The sequence below is a fragment of the Ochotona curzoniae genome, unplaced genomic scaffold (assembly GCF_017591425.1).
Source record: "Ochotona curzoniae isolate NIBS_2020 unplaced genomic scaffold, NIBS_Ocur_1.0 scaffold_4701, whole genome shotgun sequence".
In the NCBI taxonomy this organism is placed as follows: domain Eukaryota; kingdom Metazoa; phylum Chordata; class Mammalia; order Lagomorpha; family Ochotonidae; genus Ochotona; species Ochotona curzoniae.
Window position 1 is genome coordinate 39277115 of NW_024467122.1, and position 15513 is coordinate 39292627.

The following is a 15513-nucleotide window of genomic DNA, read 5'->3' on the forward strand; positions in this document are numbered from 1 at the left end:
TTTTGCTCTTCCTTCTTCTCTTCTCTGAGCCCCAGAGCTATGTCTATGGGTGTCCCTCACCTTTTCCCACTGTGGCCAAGTTTGGGGAAGTGGTGTGTGTGTGGGGTGGGGGACAGGAGCAGATAGTGGGGCGTGGGGGACAGTGAATGGGAAAAAAACAGCAGTGACTTGAGGCAGGCAATGATTTTGTGTATTTTTTTTTTATTCTATACAAGTGGGGAGAGATCCCCTGGGGATAGAAGGACGGAGATCTGCCCTCCTGGGGCAGGGGGTGAGGGTGGGAGGAGGCAGACTCCCATCCTGAAGCTCTCTACAGAGCGAGGCCACGGGAGGCAGCCACAGCCTCCCTCCCTCCAGGTCCCTGCCTCCTGCTCCCCTATGCCTGGGTCTGCCACGCTGTCCCTGTGGGCCAGGGGCTGGCAGAAAGCCTGGGGGAGCAGCAGTGGCTGGGGTGTCTGAGTCCTTATGAGGCACATGTCAAGAGGAGGGCTGCTGGGTGGGGGCGTCAGTCCGTTCCAGGCTCATTGCTTCCTGCAGGAGGCGAGAAAGGGAGAGATTCCAGAGCCAGCTTCCTGGGCAGGGAGAGCCAGCCCTTCCCTGTCCCCTGCCATGTTGGGGTTTGTCACATGCCAAGTGGGATGGGGAGAGGGTGGGAAGGGGCACCTGTAGGGTCAGGAGGCCGCCTCCTGTCCGGCTCCAGCTTGTCACAGGACTGTGCCCGCCGTGTCCTCTTAGGTTTCAGGGGGGCGGTGCGGCGGCTGGGATCAGGGGGCCCTGAAATGAAGGTGATGCTGTGTGTGATGGCGGGGACTGCTCATGGCAGGCAGTTTGGCCTCACAGGCAGGTGCCTGGAGCCTCCCCGCCCCTAGCCAGGATGGCCCACCTGGGACCTCAGGCTCCTCTTGGTCCTGCTGGGAGCCCAGTCTCAGCCGGGGCTTGCTGATTCCTGGAGTTGTTTCCCCTGTCTCGTCTTCCTGCTTGCCTCCTGGCTCCTGTGGAGGCCGGCGGCCTCTGGGCACAGCCACAGGCTTGGGGGGCCGTGGAGCTAATGGGGGGTCCTGCAGTTGTGTGAGGAAGGGAGTGTTGTCTCAGGCAGCCTTTTGCTTTCTCTAGGTTCACCCCTCTGCCCTCCCCTGCTGCGCCTCACATTGACATCCCTCACCTTGGGATTCCTGGCTGGAGCCATCTTTTCTGGGAATAGAGTCCCCTCCTTCTCCTCCTCCCCATTTTGGGAGGCTGGGCTGGGGCTCTGGCAGCTGAGGTTGGGAGCGCTCTCTTCAGCTGTGGGTGGGGGTGGGAAAGAGAAGCTGCAGGAGCAGGTGTGCCCTAGTTGTCCAGCTGCTCTGACACCCCTGCCTTCCTCATCCCCTTCCGCTTCCACACTTCCTTCGCCCAGCATCGCCATGTGGCCATCACCTCTGGAAGGGGCTCTGGCTTGGCTGCCACCTCACAGAGCAGGACCTTGGTTGGCCCTTGTCCGCTTGGGTCCACAGGCCTGGCTGCCCCAGTTCAGGGCTGCAGTGCCCCAGGGCCCTGCCAAGGCTGCAGCCTGGCATTCCCAGAACTCTTGTCTTCTGATCTGATGTGCAAGGTGACAGCCCTCCGGGAGAGGTGCCCTCGCTGGCTTGACTTCTGCACCCCTCCCCCTGAGGGTGTGACACTGGAGGAAATTGCAGATCAGTGACATGAGAGCATCTTTCTGGAGCAGCTTCCCGAGTCAGGATGCAACCCTGCTTTGGTTGTTCTACCCAGGGTATGTCCAGGATGAAGAGATCATTGCAGGTGCATATGGGCAGGGCACAGGGTCTATTCATGGGGTCAGAGAGCAAAGGCCTTGCTTACAGTTGTGGGTGGCTGAATGGGACTAGCATTTTTGACCTCCCCGACCCAAGGTGGAGCTCATGGGCTGTCTTGGAGCACCTTTTCGAGGTGGAGTGGGGACTGTTTTGAGAGGATCCTGGAGTGTCTGGGCTGGGCCACAGCAGAAAGTGTTTCTACCTCACATGCAGAGAGAGCTCAGAGAGAAAGTGAAAGAGAGAGAGAGATGTCCCTATAGAGGGCGCCACTAGGCTGACAGTGACCAAGGCCTGAGGTGGCACTTCATCGGAATTTTCCTGGCAAAGCCACTTCCATTCTGTAGAAGCTTTCTCTGGATTGTTTTTTGTTTTTCTCTCTTTAGGTTATGGCTTTGTAAATATCCTTCTCAGTGCCCATACCCCACCCTCCAAACCCCTTGGTATGCAACTTGCCCAGGGCAGAGACCAGGATCCCTGGGGTTTGGGGACTCCAGGTCTTTGGGGCTGCTGCTTTCCATACCTATGTGCCATGTGGCCTCTGCTCGGCGCATGGCGCTGAAGCTGGGCTTGGTGCTTTGGGGGGGCGGTGGGGGCTTCCAGGCTCCAGGCCCTGGGGTGGGGGGAGAGGGCAAGGATGGAGACAGGGAAGGAAGAGAAGGGAAGAAAAGGCAAGTTAGGAGGGGTCCGTGTGAGGGGGTGCAGGAAAGGGAGTGTTGGGGGCCTTCTCACCAGCGTCATCTGATGAGCGTCGTTTTTGCCAAGCCTGAGTGCTGCCCTCCAGGTCGGGGCTAGGGCCCTGAAAGCATAGCTATGTCAGCTCAGCAGGCCCCTGCAGCATACGCACCAGACACCTGGGCAGGCAGGGAGGATCACGCACTGCACAGACACGCGTCCCACCCTCTTCCTGGTTTTATGGATGCTGCTGCTTAGCTGCAGTTTTAGTTCCACAAGGTGGCTTGATTTCAAAGAAGTGTTTGGTCAACATAATTCAGGGGCACATGAGAAAGGGTGTAATCAAGTCACCCAAGCTCTGGCGACAGAGATCTTGTCCCCTCTCTGTTTCCCATCCAGGAAGCAGAAATTCCCTCCCGGAGGCCAGTAACTGGGTCAGGCTTCCTGCAGGTAAGTGATGGGGTGCAGAACTGCAGTTAAGGCAGGCCTTTCCCAGCCAAGGCATGGGCCTTTCCACCCAATCAGCAGCACCAGCACAGACCAGCAGGGCATGGTAGGGAATGGCGGATCCTGGGTTTGCCACCCCCCAGCTGCTTCTCACCTCCCGTTTGCCATCGAAGCTCCAACCTTTGGCTCTTCCCAGTCCGGGAAGGGCCACGCCATGGGCCCTCGGCTGCTGCGGTGTGGTTCCAGGGGCTGGAGCCCCCTCTCCTGGCTCTGACCCCTCAGGGGCCTAGAATAAGTTCTCCAGTTTGCAAGTGGCTCCGGGTGCAAAAGGAATCCCACAAGACAGCAGGGGAGTTGGGGACTCTGCCCCTTGCCCCATCCCCTGGAGCCTCCAATCCTGAGCAAGCCCACAACTCAAGAAGGAAGTCTTTCTCATTTGCATCCATCACTCCCAGAATGCTCCGCATCTCCAGATCTTAGTCCACTATCAAGGAGAAGGGAATGGGAATGACCAGTGTTCCTCAGGGAAGCCCTAGTATTCTCCCTCTGAACTTGCTGCGAGGTGGGGGTGGAGCAGCGGAGGGTTGGGACAGAAGAAGGGGAGGACACAGCCCTCAGGCCTCACTCACCATTTTCCTGCGGAAGGCAGGTCCCCGACCCTCCCCAAAGCTGGCGAGGAGGCTGCTCTCTTCCTCCGGGCTCCAGCAGGGAGAGGAACTGTTGCCCAGGCTTGGGGGGTCCGGGCTAGGGGGGCTCTCCTGAGTCGGGGGTGGGGGCGGTGGTGGAGGGAGGAGAAGTCCGGCGGTGGGGGATCCTGGCCCCCTGTCGCCCTTGAAGCTCCGGGGCCGGCGGAAGTGGAACAGGCCTCGGCGCCTCTTCTTCTGCAGCGGGGGCAGCGGTGGCTCGGAGAGGCCTGGCCGCAAGCTCCTCAGCGTCCGCGGGCAGCTGGGCAGTGGGCAGGGGTTGGTCCCAACTTCCCACTTCCTCTCCATCACTCCCTCCTACTGTCCTTCTGGCCAGGACACACAGTGGATCCTGGCTTCCTTGTACCACCTTCCGGTCCCCGACACAGGCTTCTTCCCAGCCCACCCTGCTACTTTCCATCCCTAAGCTTCTCCAAGTGCCCCAACTCCCTCCTGTGGCGTCTGCCTTGGACAGAGGCACAGAGCAGGACCCTGGGGTCCCCATCTGTCCCCACCGCCCACTGACCCCATGTTTCCCAGCTGTTCTGAGGTAAGGACTAGGAAGCTCTGGGAGGTAATGGTTGGGTGAGGAAGGCTGGGAATGCAGGGGCAGCTGTCCCTAAGAGAGACTGTCGGGGAGCTGGGAGGATCCTGCCACACAGATCGGCTCCAAGCAGGACTGTGCTTAGACAACGCACCTGGAGCTCTCGTCCATGACCCTGCGGCTGAAGAAGTCCTCCAGCCCCTCATCCAGGCGGGTGGCCATCCCGTTCTCCTGTCGAGGCCCGGCCACTGGCACCTGCTGGGAGGAAAGGCTCACAGGTTCTCCTCTCTGGGTCAGGAAGTTACTCCTCTCATTCACCCAGGGCCTCCTTGTGCAAATTCAGACTGCAACAGGGTCTGGTTCCTGTCTCATCTGATGCTGATCTTGTTTGATGGCTCTGCCTGGTCCGTTTCCCGCCCCTAGCCCCTCTCCCCCGCCCAAGGCTACAACTACCCTGCCAGGCCTTAGGGACTCACATTGGGCCGCCCAGGTCCCGGAGGGGTGGTGCGCGGGGGCCGGGGCCTCCCTTGTGTCTGGTGCCGCAGTTTGTAGCCATGCGTGGGCAGCTCTGAGAGACCTTCCCAGGAGCCACTGGCTGTGGGCTGGCTGCCTCCAAGGCCTGAGAACCAGCTCGGGGGCATGCCCAGGTTCCCCAGGTGGCCTTCCATGTCCTGCGGGCTCCCACCTGTGGGGACAGCAGCCGGTGAAGGGACAGAGGAAAACAGAGACTGGGGCAGGGGTGGGGCAGGGCCTCTGAGCAGAGGGGCGACTCACTTATGAAAGCAGACACGGGCCGGATCTTGCGGCAGCGTTTCTGTTTTTTGATGGCCATGGTGTCCTGCAGCAATGGAGACAGATGGTGCTGCCAGGTTGTGGGGGACCCTCCCCTGGGGCTGCCTGTGCCTCATAAAGCCTTTTCTGGGGAGAAAAATCCCACCTCTGTCCTTGGTAACTGGGGCACGGAGACAAGGGAAGAGGCTGGCCTGGACGAAGGCTGGGGCAGGGGTAGGGGTAGACCAGACACAGCAAGTTCAGGGGCAGGAGTGTGCAGAGACTGGAAGGGGGCAATGCGGTGCAGGTTCCAGGGCAGGGCTCAGGCTGAGGAGGGGAAGGAGAGGTGTGGGGTGCTCACGATGTTGGTCCCAAGTTCATCATCTGTGGTCTCCTCATGGTCATGGTTCCGACCTCGGCCACGGGAGGACAGGTCCTGCCCTTGGCCTGGGCCCCCTGACGCATCCGACAGAGTCCTTAGCTGGGTCAGGTGCCGGGCCTGGGGAAAGAGAGTTGGTCCCAGGATGCTGACCTGGTGGTGGGACGCTTACAGGCTGGGGAGGGGAGGAGGTATCCAGCAGCCTCACCAGGCTCTTGTGGGAGTGATAGAGTTCCTGCAGGATCTCGTCCACTATGGAGTTGGTCAAGTAGGTGACCACCGACAGCTTCACTTCACTGCAGGCACAGGGAGGGCTGCTCAGTGCTTCTGGCCCCTGCAGGCCACAGTCTCTCTCTCCCCCAGGGGCCAGCCCATAGGCCTCACTGCCTAGGGAAAGTGTGGCTGCTATGGGAGCCCAGCACCCTCTGGTCTCCATTAAGTCATGTGTCTTGGCACCCTCTGGTCCCTGGGGTCCAGAAGTGTGTGTGTTGGGGGAGGGGTCAGGGAGGAGTTGGAAGAGGAGTCACGGAGCTCCATGCCAGGCTAGGGAACTTGGGGTGCTGCTGAGTGTGACTGGTGGCAGCTGAAGAACCTCCCCCAGGGGCATGTCCAGGCACTCCACTTTCTCCTGGGCCTTGCCTGAACAGCTTTTTAGGAGGCCATGCCTGGAGTAGGTGTGTGTACACACCTGTTGGCATGCAATGTGTGCACTCCCGGCTCCTAACCCCCAACTCAGCACTTAGATTTCCAGGGCAAAGACTGTCAGGTCCCGAATAGCAGAATAGCAACGTTGCAGTTGGTTAAAGATTTATCCCTTGTAATGGAGATGGTGCCATCTATTATTCATTGCTGATAGCACTAAGTGCTCTGGGCCAGCTCCAGCCCCGCCTCCAGCACCCCCCACCCTTTCTCCCTTCTCACTCCAGCTTGTTCTGAATGTCCTGCCCGGCCTGCTCCAGCAACGCCCCTCGGATGAAGTTCCGGGGCACAGTGACACGCTCCGCCACGTTGCTCAGCATTTTGTTGTGTCCCTCCGCCACCCGCATGGCCACAGGGCATAACTCCTGCGTCAGGCTGACCATGGACTCCAGGATCACCTAATGGGAGGTGGAGGGGTGGGTGGAGAGGGAGAGAAGCCTGAGCCCCAAGCAGAAGCAAGGTCAGGGCTGGCGCCACAGCAGAAGAGGCCTTGCCCTGTCCATTCCATGGGGACATGCAGGGATCTGTCTAGTGCAACCGCAGGCTCTGACACTTCCTAGTCAGTACTCCTTCCACTCTACCATATAAAAATAGAGGGAGAGTCAGTTCAAACAAGGGTCAGGATCCAGAGGGGGAGGTCAGAGTTTAAGAGCCAAAGTCAAAGGCAGAAAAAAAACCCCACTAACAACCAAAAAAAAAAAAAAAAACCCTTTATACTATATAGAATGGCTTTGGCATAGTGGGGATGTAGTAGTGGGCTCAACTCCAGGCGTTTCCTCTTTGCCATCCCCCCGACTCTGACTTGAGCCCTCGGCCAATATGGGGCTCCCATCATGGCCTTCCTCCTGCTCCAGGACTTGCCTGCAGCTCCTTGTCCACAGCCTTAGACACTTCGCTGGCCACGGATTCCAGCCTCTGCCGCACAGGCCCGTCGTTGGCCAGCACGTGGCCCAGCTCGTAGAGGCTGGGGAAGAGCTGGGGAAGGTAGGTAGTCTAAGCTTCAGGCAGTATTGGGCCTCCCAGGGCCGTGCGTTAGGAGGGCACTTAGTATGTGTCTTCCAGACTGTGGGGGGGGGGGTGGTGGTGGGAGGGACCATGGAGGGCTCACCGCTCGAGAATTCTTGGCGTCCTTGATGAGGTCTCGGGCATAGAGCAGCTCATCCTGCACGGGCTCCAGGGGACACAGCCTCAGGGCCCGCACCTCCTCTTGCACTCGCCCACACAGCCGCTGCAGCATCTGCAACATAGAGAGAAGCCAGAGTTTCAGGGGGGTCCTGCGCCCCAGCATCCTAGAGGGGAGACCGCAGGCAGCACTGTGGGTGTCAACATGGACAGGATATGCTGGTGCCTCCTGCGGTCTGGTTTCTCTCCTCTGAGTGCCCTTCCTGGTCCTGTTACTTGCCCCTGTATGTCTGGGTATCCTGAATGTCCCTTCTTTCTGTTCCATCCCACATTCAGTCTAGGTGGGGGTCCCCATGGTTCCGCTCTCATGCCCCCATGCGCTCTGTGCCATCACGGCTATGCCCCTGCGCATGCCCTCGTGGCCTGGAGGGAAACGTTTACTTGCTCGGCGCTGCTGGTCACCAGGCCCTGCTGCAGCCGGAAGGCCTGCTCCTGGGGGCACGTCTGCGAGTGGTTATTCCTCACCAGGCACCACTGGATCTGGAGATCATGACGGGCATGTGGGCTCAGGGCCTGGTCACGTGTGAGCTGCACCCCATCCCCACTCCCGCCAAGGAAGCGCCCTCCACCTTCTGCCAGACATCTTCAGTGCGCTCTGGGGCACTGCGGTAGGCTTGCGAGATGTCACTCACAGGAAACGACATGAAGCGCAGGGTGTGGTTGCTGGGGGGCACAGTGGCACATCTTAGGGTTGGCAGGTGGCGGGGGGGAGAACCTCATCTTCCTCTTCCCCATCCTTTCCTAACATGTCCTGCCATTCGCCAAGAGACTTGGAGGGAGGACTATGCAATATTTCAAGCTTGGTCCAGGCTCAGTGTAGGCCCCCTGGTCACTCACCTCTCCAGGGCCCTAGCGATGTCCAGGAAGCCCAGGGCGGATGTATTGTTCCTGTCCCACAGGATGGTTCTGTGGAGAGGGTGGGCACCAGTTGGTGTCACCTCCCTCTGGCATGCCTGTTACAAGTCAGGGACACGACCCCTTCTAGAGCCCTCCCTTCTCTCCTGGGGAATGAAGCTAACTCAAACAGGGTTCTGGAAAGCCAGGGCCCAGGGCAAGCATGGAGCTTTGAATGGGGAGGACATGTGTGTGTACAGGGTGCAGTGACAGTAGGTGGGGGACTGGAAGTTTCCGGGTGTGGGCCCCACCTGAGGGAGGAATTTATCTGCAGGGCCTTGGACAACATCTTGGCCCCAATGTCCTCCATGCCGTTGCCGCTCAGATCCACCTTGGCCAAGCAGGTGTTGCTGCCCAGGGCATTGATGAGGATGCTGGTGCGTAGCTTCAGTCGGGAGTCTGCTACTGACAGTGACTGCAGGGACTGAAGGTACAAGGGAGGAAGTCGGGGGTGGGCTCTGCCTGGGCAGCATGCCTCTCCTTGCTCCCCAGTCAGGTCTGGCCACTCACACAGTCCTCCTCCTGGATCAGCTGTACCAGCTTGTGTAGGATTTCCTCCAGGGTCCTGTGGGGGAGTGAGGGCTCAGAGGGGAGGGGAAGGGCCTGTGGAGATACAGGGAGGCAAGGGGAGGGATGGGTGGTGGATGGGATGAAGGGGGTCTCACTTGGCCTTGACATTGAAGTTCTTGCCCAGGAACAGGTGCTTGAGGGACTTGTTCTTGCCAAGTGCAGGCACCAGTGTCAAGAGGTCGGAATCGAACCCTGGTCAGCAGATGGGAGAGCCCGGCCTTGACTTTAAAGCTTAGAGGAGTGTCTCCTTATGGCTTCCTTTCCATGCTCCAGGCCCCTGTTCCCACTTAGCCTCTAGTGAGGGTAGACCCTTGGCCCCTCAACTCACCATTGTCGGAAAGATCCAGGCTGCCCACACAGGTGACGGCCCCCAGCTGCTCCTGCAAGGCCTGGGCTCCCGCTGAGCGGAGCTGCAGAGGCAAGGCAGGATCGGAGTGGGCCAGGGTTGGTGTGGGGGAGCAGTCATGCCAGGACTCAAGGTGGCAGCAGGTGTAAAATCAGGAGTGCCTTGCTCCATCTTTTCCTAAGGTTCTAGCCTCCTTGCCAGCCACCTCTCCTAAATCAGCTTGCTCCTGCCCTCTAGTGGAGAAGCCTGTTATCTCTCTCCCACCAAAGCTGATTAGTGGGCTCTGAAAACCTGGGGCCTCTGGAGGGAGGGCCAGAGAGCACAGGCTTTCAAGAGGAAGAACCAAGTGTGCTGTGATTAGGGTCAGGGTCAGAGCAAGGGCGAGGGCTTACTTCACAGCTACTGAGGTCCAGGTGCAGGTCACTGAGGTGGCTGTTGAGGGAGAGGCCCTGCAGCAGCGCCCTGTGGAGGAAGGCCAGTGGGCCCACCTTTACCACCTGGATGGCTGCCTCCCGCGGGTCCCCTGGGCACCCCCAACCTCGCACCCACCCGACCTGAGGGCCTCCAGGGGCAGCCTTGTGGCTGACAGGTTGACGTGGCTCAGGGTGTAGGTGCTGCTGAAGAACTGCTTGAAGGCCGGCGGGGCCTCCCGACCCTTCCTGTGAACCCAGAGCATCCCCCGGTGGGGAGAGGGGGGTCAGCTAGGGAGGGGAGGGAGGGGATGGCTGTGACCAGCCCCATCCTCCCTGTGTTTCCCCCTTCATGCTCCCACCTGTGGGAGCAGCTGTTGCGGGCCAGGTTGAGGTAGGTGAGATGGGAGCAGCAACCGTGGAGCAGGGCGCCCAGAAGCTGTGGGGGAGGGAAGAGGGCATCCTAGACAGGACTGACCCCTGTCTAGGATGGGCTGTGAACCCTGCTTACTCCCCTTACTTGGTGGCTGGGGTGTGGAGGGGCTCTAGGGAGGGGCTTCTCAGCCGCTGTACACCCACCCCTAACCTTGGCCACCTTTCAGGTCCTGGGGCCCTGCTAAAGGGCACCCAGCAGGCGGGAGCTGCAGACAGCAGCAAGGCCTTACCATTCAGCAGAACCCTCCTTACGAAGGCGTGACATACTCCCTGCCTACCCCCTCTTGCTGCAGGTCAGCCTCTCACCAAGTCAATGGCACAGTCGGTCCCGGATAGGTCCAGGTGCACCAGGGCGTTGGGCTGGGCCAGGAAACTGTAGAGGGCCTGGGGAAGGCAGGTGAGAGGGGCTGTAGGGCCAGGGGCTCCCGGCCAGGGAACACAGGTTCGCATGCTGCTCTGTGGTCCCGTCCTGCTTCTGCAGGGGCTTGCAGCTCCCTCCTACCAACTCACGTTGGCCTCGTCGGTGGCTAGCAGCCCGGGATTCTTGCTCAGGTCTAGGTATCGCAGGGAGCTGGCAAAGGCTGGGTTGGCCCCGAAGGTCTGGCCCAGCGCCTGGAGCCCTGAGCACAGCAGACACTGGGCTGGGTTGGCCCCCCATCCTCACCACTTCCCCTCAGCATCCAGTTCTCCCCTCCTCCCCCAAGCATGGCTTCTTCTCCTTCCCCATCCTTGCTGCAGTACAGTGAGTGACTGTACAGGAGGCTGACCCACAGGGCTCAAGGCCCTAGGCAGCACAGAGTGGTAGGGGATGGGCCAAAGGTCGGAGGTCAGGGGCCACCACATGAGTACCTCGAGGGGAAATGGCAGTCTTGGCCAGGCACAATTTGGTGAGGCCGGTGGGGAAGCAAAGAAGCTGTTGGCTCAGACTGAGGAAGCCTGGGAAATGGAGGGAGAATGGGCCCAGTGAGAGAGGCTGGGTGATGGGGGCAGGGGCCGCAGAGTCCGACAGGGGCTTGAATGGGATGCAGGCTTGGGATTAAGGATGGAGGTGTGGGGGCAGGGGCCAAAGGAGGCTGGAGAGCCCCTGCTGGGGCCCAGGTCAGGCCCTGGGCTAGGAGAGGGTGTTTCTGCGTGATGACAGGGATAGGATTCCAGGTTGGGGCTCACCCTTGTCCTCGATGGGGTTGTGGGACAGAGTGAGGGCATGCAGCACACAGCTCCCGTTCTCCCCAAACACCCCGGCCAGCTTCTGGACAAAGTCCCTTCAGGCAAGGGGAGGAAGGGTTTGTCCTGAGCTGGGCCCCCTGGCCCACCCCGTGGGCTGCCCCTTCTCTAACCTGCCTGCCTGGTTGGGACTGCAGTGCTGGATGGGCCCCGCCAGCGAGCTGCTCACTGTGCTGAGGAAGTTGTCGAGCTGGGGGTAAAACCCAGCTTGGGAGTCCTCAAACCTGGAGTGGCCCACCCTGCTTAGTGGTTGCTAGAGAAGGGGGCTGGGGCCTAGAAGATCCTGGGGCAAGGCCATGGAGTGTGTGTGTGTTGGGCAGGGACTGTGTGTCCCGGGGGGATGGCTGACTAGCTTGGTGTCCTTGTGGATCTTGTTCTCCTCTTTTATGGAGCCAGGAGCTGGGTGAGACAGCTCAGAGGCACACATCATGTCCCTTAGGTTCTGGAACCTTCTAAGACTACATCAGAGGGGTACCACTGCCTGTGGAGGAGGCTGGCCTCACGTTTTAAGTCCAGCATTGTCCAACACCAGCTCTTCCAGGCTCCCGGATTTGCTCAGGGTGTGTAGCACCTGTTCCAGCACTTCAGAGCCCTGTAGACAGAGGTTGGAGGAGGGCTGGGGATGGGTCCTGTGAGCGGGAGCTGAGAGAGTTCTCCTATCCTCCCCTCTTCCCCTCCAGCCCCCAGCCCATCCCAGCTCCTACCAGCCGCAAGTCCTTGCAGTAGAGCTTGGTGAACCACTGGTTGTAGGCTAGGGCTGCCACCATGAGGGCCAGGTCTCTGATGAGGGAGGGGGTAGAGGGGACAAGGGAAGGGGGGCAGCTGGTGAGTGGATGGCTGGGACAGGAAAGAAGAAAGCAGGGATGGAAGTGGGGGACAGCAGGGGAAGACGACAGCAGGGGTGGATGGGGTTGAGGAGGCAGGGAGAGGGTTGTGGCTGGGACAGAGGGGCACCCTGAGTTGGGGATGGCATGCAGTTGCAGCTGGGTAATTGAGAGATGAATCTCTGTGTCCCGGGACCTACCGGCTCTCCAGGTGGCTAAAGTCCAAGAGATTGAACTCCCGGTTATCTTCAGCATGGTAGATGGTGTCCACATCCTGGAGAGGAGGGACTGGCTCTCACCTACTCCTCCTCTTCTCTCTACTTCTCCTGATTGCCCTCCCCCTGACAGCTCCCTCCTGACGTACCCATTGCACCTCTTCTCGGCAGTGCAGCCCGTTGTAGTCACACAGGGCAGCGTAGGTCTCAGAGAAGCCACCTGTGGGCCCGACTTGGGATAAGGGGATGGGGAACTAGCCTTGGGGTTGAAGGAATGGTCAAGGCCACCTCCTGTGCTAGACCATGGACCTCCTGAGTCCTGGGAGCTGTTGCAGTCCTAGTCTCAGACCCTATGCACCATGTGCTTTGGGGACCAGGGTGGGTTGAGTGAAGCCTGCCTCCCCTCCCCTCACATCTTCCCCTGCTCACCGCACACACTGTGAGTGGTGGATGTAGAGGTCTCGGAGTTGGGGGATGTGTCCCGGGGCCCCTCGGGAGTGTCTGCATTGCCACGCCGAATCAGGCACCTGAAGGAGGAACATACAACATCCCAGAGAGGGGTGGAAAGGGGCTCTAAGAGTTTCCCCTGCAGCAGCTTCGGCGATGGGGTTGGGGGGATACCCAAGGGTGGTGGTGGGGGGATGAGGGAGAGGGGCCTTCTGCTGTCCCAGCAGCCCAGGTCCAGGAGGAGGTGGGAGGGGAGGTGACGTCTTTGCTGTCTAGTCCCCTGATCAAGCCCTCATTGGCCACTCACCCAGGGCCAGGGCAGACCTTGGAGAGGGCCAAGCTCACATGCCTCGTCACCTGGTCCACGCTCTCAGCCGAGGGCAGCCGCATGCTCACCAGGCCACGCTCTGTCTCCACCAGGATCTGGGGGACAGGGAGAGCCAGAGCCTCACACATCCCCTGCCTCCTTCTCCTGCCTGGTCCTGTCTCCAGCCAGCACAGCAATGCCCCCCCCCTCGCCCTTGCTGCCCCACAAGTCCACACCTGATTCTGACTGAGTGTATTAAAGGCCCGGATTTCCAGGACATTGAAGGAGCTCTCCACCTGCGAGGGATGAAGAGAGGCACTCAGCTCCTGTTGAAGCTCTGCTTCATCCCCAGGCTGCCTAGAGGGCAAGGCCAGGTGCTCGCCCACTCTTCAGCCTAGCTCACCTTGGCAGGGACTTTAAACGGGAAGAGATGGAGGCGCCAGGAAGTCAGGGCCTGCAGGCAAGATGAGACAGCAGCTGGCAGCAGCAGGGTGGGCCCTGGCCCTCCTCCTGCCCGCCGGTAGCACCCCTGTTCTGCTCTCTCTCCTGCCCTACCTTTGGCTCTGGAGGATCAGTTCCCTCTCCCCACAGGCTTTAATTCTTGGTCCTCCCCTGCCACTGCTCCACAGCCCAGCCGCCCTAATACCTCCTCCCTGCCCCTCCCCCCAGGCCACCTCCCCTCACCAGCACTCGGTCCTCAAACTTCTTGGGTTTTGTCTCTAGCTTCACCCGGTGTTGCTGGAGAACGGGACCGTGGCTCAGGCACCTTCGGATACTGTCTGCAGGTGGAGGGTGCCCACTCAGAGCTCCACACATCCCACGTCACCTCCACTTCCCCATGGTCTTCCAGATGGAAGCAGGGTCAGGGGAGAGGGGACAAGGAAGAAGGAGAGGAACGAACTTTCTCTCGGGTAAGCCCAGCTCCTTGCGTCCCTGACTCAGGGGATACCGTCTGTGGGAGGGTGCGCCTTCACACTTCCGAGGGTGTGAAGGATTTTTCCAACCCAGGCTCCACATCAACACAGACATAGTGAGTCAGTGGGCGGGGTGTGGGGGTGTCCCTCGTGCCACTCTTTAGGTGGTCCGGATGCTAGTGCCCACGCCTGCCTGTTCTACAAGCACAGGCCTGCCTTCGGAAGATGCCCAGGAGCCCGGCGTCAGTGGGTATGGCGAAGTGTGAATGAACATGTTGCCTTGTAGCTATGACAGGGGCACAGGGCCAGGCTGCTCCTGGGCCTCAGGCGTGTGTGTATGTGTGTGTGTGTGTGGAAGGGAGGGAGTGCAGGGGGAAGGAGTTAGGGTTTAAATAAGCCCTATACTCATCTGCTGGCAGCACCCTCCAAACATCCCGTGGTGTGTGTGTGTGCGCGCGCGCGCGTGTCCGCCATGAAGTGTGTGTACACACATCTCCCGATGCTGGCGGGGTGCGCGAGTAGGTGCGGGAACCCGCCACAGCGCAGCGTGTTTCCCAATATCCTTGAGCGTCCTGCTGTCTGCGTGGGCTAGCCTGTGCTCGCGCCTCTGGGGGTCAGGGTTGTAGCAGCGCAAGGGGGCCGGGCCTGCTCTTGAGAGTCTCTGAGAGAGGTGCAAACAGGAGGGGCCTTGAGGTGCGAGTGGTGGGCAGTGGGGAGGGGAGGTGAGCTGCAGAGACCCTTCCTGCTCTAGGCTTTAGCTCCAGCCTAGGGCCCGTTTCCTGACCACCCCCCCCCTCGCTTTTTTTTTTTTTTTTTTTGCCTCACTGGCCAGGGTTCTCTGGGGCCGGTTCCGGGGCGGAGCTGGGAGGAGGGAGGGTGTAGAGCCAAACAGCGGTTCAGGACCAGGGGCAGCTCCCGCCGCTTGGTGGGGTGGGCCCGGCCTCGCCGCCGCCCAAGGGTGGGCCGGGAATGTTGGGAGTTAGCCTCATGGAGAACAGGGGCAAGTGCACCTGTCGCCGGACAGTGGGGTGGGTGGCCCCAGGACAGGAAGGTCCTGCTAGGGGTGAGGCAAGGGAACCGGCGGTAGAGGATGCTCCGGGCACAGTGACGCCGGAGCTGGGACGCAGGGTGGGTAGGGGTTAGCCGTGGAGGCGAGGGGGCACCGGGCGGAGGAGCACAGGGTTGAGGATGTACCGCGAACAGGAACGCACTGGGGTTTGGGATGCTCCCGGACGGGGCGTCCCGGGGACCAAGGCAGCCTCGTACCTTGCAGCTCGCGGGTGAGCTCCACGCCGGCCTTGGCCATGGCGGCCGCCGCTGCTGCTGCTGTTGCTGCTGCAAAGAAGCTGCCGCCGCCGGGGAGCCGCGGCACATGCTAGACCCGGCTCCGGCAGTGCCCGGGCGCTGAGCTCTGCAGCAGCGGCCGAGCCCGCTCCCGGCAGGGGCGGCTGCGTGAGCGCTCCTCCCCGCCCCCCGCCTCCCGCCTCGGAGCACCGGCTCCTCCGCCCCGCCCGGGCGCTGCCTCACAGAGCATGCGCGCCGCGCCGCGTGAGACCCCTGCGCGTGCTGGCGCCGACCCCCTTCCCTCCTTCCTGCCCGTGGCTCGCGGAGAGGTCCAACGAGCGTCACCCGGCTGTCACCGGGGCTCGGGGGCAGCGTCCCAGCTTTCCGCGCCACGCACTCCTCGGGTACCGGACGCAGAACCCATCTCCTTTCGTCTGTGGGCCAGGGAACCCCATCCCCGGAGCGTTCCT

The 15513-nt window shown here is 60.9% G+C and overlaps 1 protein-coding gene across 5 annotated transcripts; it reads right to left on the reverse strand.

Annotated features, from left to right (window-relative positions):
* Positions 1-505: 505 nt before the first annotated feature.
* On the reverse strand, positions 506-15222 carry CARMIL3 (capping protein regulator and myosin 1 linker 3). 5 transcript variants are annotated; one of them, XM_040969108.1, is made up of 40 exons: positions 15026-15222; positions 13530-13624; positions 13249-13299; positions 13082-13141; positions 12846-12961; positions 12521-12618; positions 12241-12311; positions 12077-12150; positions 11757-11832; positions 11556-11644; positions 10996-11090; positions 10678-10764; positions 10339-10448; positions 10135-10212; positions 9756-9832; positions 9538-9642; positions 9376-9445; positions 8966-9047; positions 8733-8829; positions 8578-8632; positions 8319-8491; positions 8011-8079; positions 7743-7836; positions 7555-7653; positions 7100-7228; positions 6853-6966; positions 6214-6389; positions 5501-5588; positions 5275-5412; positions 4917-4980; positions 4619-4827; positions 4297-4397; positions 3545-3860; positions 3070-3201; positions 2526-2592; positions 2317-2406; positions 1163-1281; positions 884-1058; positions 661-774; positions 506-540 (listed from the first exon to the last, which is right to left on the reverse strand). In XM_040969108.1, exons 1-40 carry the CDS (start codon positions 15063-15065, stop codon positions 506-508), a joined length of 4128 nt encoding a protein of 1375 aa, XP_040825042.1. In that variant the 5' UTR covers positions 15066-15222. The 5 variants fall into 5 exon arrangements, with proteins under 5 accessions (XP_040825042.1, XP_040825043.1, XP_040825041.1 ...); XM_040969109.1 differs by having other exon boundaries at positions 506-531; positions 664-774; positions 1154-1281; XM_040969107.1 differs by having other exon boundaries at positions 506-537; positions 1154-1281.
* Positions 15223-15513: the final 291 nt, after the last annotated feature.

What these genes read in the sequence shown, in the direction of transcription:
- CARMIL3 (XM_040969105.1), bottom strand. Translation starts at nt 15,065, where the DNA reads ATGGCCAAGGCCGGCGTGGAGCTCACCCGCGAGCTGCAAG. An exon ending in ATACACTCAGTCAGAATCAG is followed by an intron (nt 12,962 to 13,081) that starts GTGTGGACTTGT and finishes CCTGTCCCCCAG; the next exon opens with ATCCTGGTGGAGACAGAGCG. An exon ending in GGAATCCCAAGGTGAGGGAT is followed by an intron (nt 1,059 to 1,153) that starts GTCAATGTGAGG and finishes ACACAACTGCAG; the next exon opens with GACCCCCCATTAGCTCCACG.